We start from the raw sequence: 5380 nt of genomic DNA, 5'->3' as shown, positions 1-5380 counted from the left end.
CTCTGCAAAGAACTTCCCCCCAATCTCTCCTCTCCCCCTTCCCTCCTCCAGCTTCACTCCATCCCCCTTGTCCTGCCAGTCTCTGCCCTTTAACAAGCTGATTCCCCTCCTGTTCCTCTGCTCCCTTCAGGGACGGGGAGGCTGCAGTGAGGTCCCCCCACAGCCTTCTCTTCTCCAGGCTGACCCAGCCCAGCTCCCTCAGCCTCTCTGTATCCAGTAATAAATGCTCTTACAATTCAGATGAAGGACTTTATGTGAGGTCAATAGAAATACACTGATCTCCATCAGATCAGGAACTGGTCTTGTGTTCCAGGCTCTTGGTGTCAAAAATGACATTTCTCTGCATTTTGCTTTTTTTAATGGCATTTTAATGTTCTCCATTTCAAGTGGGATATAAAGGAGCTCAGTTCTGGTGCTGGTTTTTGGGAGTGCTCACAAGGAATCTGTAAGATTGGTGTTGCTTAGGAGGACAGATACACTGAAGAAGTAACGTTAACTTTTTGAGTTTGTGGAAATTTAAGTACTCTGTGCAGGATCCTGGCCAGCAGAAGGCAGTAACTGCTCAGCTTTGCCTTGCTCACTGCATGCTTGCATGAGCCATCTTCACACTATAGATCCACGGACCGAATTTCCCAGGTTGCAGGAGGGAGCAAGTCGTTCCCATGGACTGTATTGTTCTCCATGCCCAGTTCTTTATGCCTCCCCCTAAACTCTGCATTCCCTTTCTTTCCTAGGCCCTAAGACTCCTGCTTTTCATGTGTGGTAACACTCAGCATGTTGTTACTCTGTCCCATGCTGGCCAGAGCCTTTCTTCCCTTCCTCATCCTCTCAGGAAACTGGGTTTCAGCTGAGAACATCAACTTTTACAATGTGAGACCTCCACTGGACCGTAAGTAGAAGGTTATGCTTTCTTTGTGTGTGTGTAATCCCATTTTAGCTAACTGCCACGTTCTTTAGGTGTTTGTCTCCCTCCAGGATGAAGGATAACAAGTTATATTTCACACTTTTGCTTTTGAACCTGCAGCTGTTTAGGTTCTTTTCAAGCTTTTTATCAGTTGACTGAATGAAAACCAACTGAGTGCACAAAGGCAAAAGCTTTCACGTTTCAAGTGCTTTTAACAATGTTTTTGTGTCTCAGAAACATTTTCCTACAGAGCAAATTATGCAGCAGATTTCTTGTAAATAATACAGAACTGATGGTTTTGTCTTTTATTATTGGTAGGGGTTTTGTAAGGGAGAGAATAGGTGTGCTGCATGCAATTAATTCGAACTGAAGGTAATTAAAAACCTTGTGAGACCTGTGAAGCCAGTTGTCACTAATAGCATCATTTTTTTTTTGCCTATTATCTAGCATCAGAAGTGTCCTACCCCTTCATTTAAGGAGAGAAGGTTCTCATGTTATCTGTCATTAAAACAGCCAAGACAGCTGGATATAATAGGTATATCCAGGGCACTGTGCATCTTAAAGTCAGCTATATGATTATACCATGTAAATCAAATTCAAAACAAGTTCTCTCAATCCCTGTGTCAAAGGGTTCAGGCTTCTTCAGGGTTGGAGATGGAGATCTCAGGCTGGTTTTGAAGGTGTATTTTTATTTCATCAAAGGAATGAATCAAAAGCCACTTGAATACCCACTGTGTGTGTGTGTCTGTAGGAGCAGTACACATGGGTGTCCTCTCAAGTGCACACATATACCAACTCCTTTCCTATTTTTCCCCAAAGATATTTTGAACTGTGAGAGGATGAGAACAGGAGGAGATGTTTTGAAGCCCAGGCACAGCAAAACCCAGTTAAAAATGTCCAAGCTTTCCTACAAAACTTGTTTGATAGGTTCTGTTTGTCTGACAGTGCTGTATCATGGAAAATATGTAAATGTGTGTAATATGTTTTTGTCAGTATGTGCACAAGCACTTCCAGTATTCTTCTGAATTATTTCCTTCCTTAATGCTTCCAAACTAACCCTTTCTTTTAATGCTTTTAAAGCCACTCCATTTCCAAACAGCTTTAAGTGCTTCACCTGTGACAACGCAGTGGACAATTACAACTGTAACAGATGGGCTGAAGATAGATGGTGTCCTGAAAGTAAGTGTGTCTTTACTGGGTGTGGGGGGAGGTTCCTTCCCGTTGTGAAATGTGGATCTCCCTGACTCAGCTCCCTGGGAGAAGTCTCACTGAATAGGATTAACATGCCGACTCTGTGGTGCCCTCAGTTATGTTGTTGGGGGATTGCTGCTGAGGTGAATGATTTGACTGTTTCAGAGTGCAAGGCACAGTGAAAAAATACTTTATATATGTGTCTATAAATGACATTTTATATACCAAGGCATTATTTTTACAGCAAATAATGTGTTATGTGTCAATAATATGCTAATTAATTATATATATGTGTGTGTGTATATATATCTGCTTTCTAGGAATTAATATTTAAGACACCATTAAAAAAAACCCCAGAACACTTAAGAAATGTCTTTGTAGCCTTAGAGTCATAGAATCACAGAATGGTTTGGGCTGGAAGGGACCTTAAAGATCATCAACTGCCATGGGCAGGGACACCTCTCACCAGTCCAGGCTGCTCAAGGCCCCATCCAACCCAGCCTTGGGCACCTCCAGGGACTGGGGCAGCCACCACCTCCCTGGGCACCCTGTGCCAGGGCCTCACCACCCTCACAGTGAAGAATTTCTTCCTAATATCCGATCTAAATACCCATTTTCAATTTAAAACCATTCCCCCTCATCCTGTCACTTATGGTCCTTCTAAAAAGTCCCTCCCCTGCTTCCCTGTAGTCACCTTCAGGTACTGAAAGGTGCTATAAGGTCTCCACTGAGCCTTCTCCAAGCTGAACAAGCCCAACTCTCCCGTCCTGGCTTCACAGGAGAGGTGCTCCAGTCCCCTAATCATTTTCATGGCCCTTCTCTGGATCCATTCCAACAGTTCCATGTCCTTCTTATGCTGGGGACTCCAGAGCTGGACACAGCACTGCAGGTGGGGTCATATGAGAGCAGAGCAGAGGGGCAGAATCCCCTCTCTTGACCTGCTGCCCACGCTCCTCTGACGCAGCCCAGGATGCAGTCACACACACTGTCAGCTCGTGTCCAGCTTCTCACCCACCAGCACCCCAAGTCCTTCTCTGCAGGGCTGCTCTCCAGCACATCATCTCCCAGCCTGTACTGATGACAAGGATTGCCCCAACCCAGTTGCAGAACCTTGCACTTACTCTTGTTTTACCTCATGAGGTTCACGTGGACCTGCTTCTTCTGGCCCCTCTGCATGACATCCCATCCCCTTCCTTTTTGGATACTGTCCCAAGATCTGATGTTCTCTCTAGGCTAGAGGCTTGTGAGGGACAAGACCTGAGTGACTAGTGATCATACTTCCATGAGGGAATGATAGATGCACAGAAAAGGGAAAGATGTTTCCTGGTTTTTCTTGGCAGTGACATTCACAGTGACAGTGGGAAAGGGGAAGGAATTAACTTGAGGGATGATGAAATATTTCTGAAACAAAGAAAACAAGAATATGCTGCAAAAAGATGAGAGAATGGAAAATACATGTGTAGGTGATAGTGCTGATAAGCAGTTGAAGTGATAGCAGCCATTCTGGAGCTTTGAAGGGTCAGTTAAGCATAAGATTTCATTACAAATTAATTTAATGCTAAATGATATTTTGATGAAGTTGAGAAATGGCTTAATATACCCCAGACAAGTTGGTTTTATAGGAGTATTTTGCTAAATTGTGTGAATTTTTTTTTATCCCTGTAAAAAGAACACGTGTTTCCTGCAAATAAACCTTTCTAATGTTGTTTTGTAGGCACTCAGTACTGTCTGACAGCTCATCTCTTCACAGACCATGGGAAGAGTGCCTCAGTCACCAAAAAATGTGCTACAGGAGAAGAATGTCATTTCGTGGGCTGCCACCATCACAGAGAAAGTGGCCACACAGTAAGCCCCGCGCCCTGTCGCAGCCCCGCGCCCTGTCGCAGCCCCGCGCCCTGTCGCAGCCCCGCTCCCTGTCGCAGCCCCGCTCCCTGTCGCAGCCCCGCTCCCTGTCGCAGCCCCGCTCCCTGTCGCAGCCCCGCTCCCTGTCATAGTGTGTCCAGTGACCCCCTTTCTCCCCCCAGGAGTGTGTTTCCTGCTGTGAAGGCATGATTTGCAACGTAGAAATACCAACCAACCACACCAACGCTGTGTTCGCTGTGTTGCACGCCCGGAGAACGTCGGATGGCAACAGGCGGACGGTCAACCTTGCAGTCCTGGTGTCAGTCATCGTGATCGCGTGGTGGTGACGCAGCGTTCCTCCTGTGATGCAGCATCCTCTCCTCTCTCCTGAAGAGACTTCACCTTTCTCTGGGCTCCAAGAAACTGGAGGAAGATGGTTTCAAGGAGAAATTGTTGGTGGGACTTAATTACAGGAAATACAAGGGGACAGTGGAAAGACAAATGTACACCATGAAGTCCTTGGATATTTTAGTGAAGATACTTCATGTGGTCTGCAGTATTCTAAAAAAAACCCCAACCAACCACACAACAACCTACTAGGCAGTGGGTGGACTCAAGTTACTCTTAATTCACTATTTTGTGGTGTGAGATGTGCTTGGCGTGGTTTTTTGAGCAGCAAGAAGTGTGGGTAGACAATCACTTCCCCCAGGTGAAATAAAAAGGGGCTTTGGATGGACGATGCTCCAACAGGCATCTCAGTGGAAGATGTTTTTAAACTGTTCTTACATTGTTGATTAATAACACAGAGTTTCTTGTGTATATACAGTAATGTTTAGTTATGGTGTTCATAGAGAACACGTATGGTTTTCATAGGGAACACATAGGAGAGCATTTTGTTCCTGTTTTGATCAGAGCTATCATGTCTACTGGAAATAGTGCAAAATAATACTTACCTCTTTCTTTTCTGTAAAATATTGGCACTCAATGTAAAGCAATGTGGGATTATATAGCATTTATATCTAAAAAGGATGGATGGTTTGAGCACCTAAATCACAATTCTTCTCCTCTCCCTCAAAGGGATTATCTATCACTTTCTTTTGCAATAGAGCCTCACCTCAGCTGGGTCTCTGTGATACTGTTCAAAGTGGTGGCTTTGGAAGTGCAGCTGAGGTGCAGCACTGGAGTCACCATAACAATTATCAGTGGGCACTTGGTATAAACAAGGAGAGAAGTCTGCTCCCTTCTCTCTTGATGTGCAGGTTTCTCCCAGAAACGTTACTCTCCTTGTTGGATCTTCATCTTTTAAGTCAGCGCTGGTGGGTAATCCCTGACCTCTTGTTGTGTAGCTTTGCCACCTCCATTTGAAAAGTTAGGGACAAGGTCATGTTTTCCTTTGCATTATTGGAAAGTTTAATGCAGTCCATTTGCATCATTTGACTCCTT

At 44.8% G+C, this 5380-nt stretch overlaps 1 protein-coding gene across 1 annotated transcript; it reads left to right on the top strand.

Annotated features, from left to right (window-relative positions):
• Positions 1 to 774: 774 nt before the first annotated feature.
• LYPD6B (LY6/PLAUR domain containing 6B) lies at positions 775 to 4284 on the top strand (the record flags this gene model as incomplete). The annotated part of the gene is made up of 4 exons (XM_084265663.1): positions 775 to 889; positions 1985 to 2083; positions 3810 to 3940; positions 4120 to 4284. The coding sequence occupies 4 exons, from the start codon at positions 775 to 777 to the stop codon at positions 4282 to 4284; spliced, it is 510 nt and encodes a 169-aa protein (XP_084121789.1).
• Positions 4285 to 5380: the final 1096 nt, after the last annotated feature.

This window comes from Gallinula chloropus (genome assembly GCF_964237585.1).
Source record: "Gallinula chloropus genome assembly, chromosome: 5".
Taxonomy (NCBI): Eukaryota; Metazoa; Chordata; class Aves; order Gruiformes; family Rallidae; genus Gallinula; species Gallinula chloropus.
The sequence above is the reverse complement of the archived record's forward strand: the minus strand, read 5'-3'. Positions and strand labels throughout refer to the sequence as shown.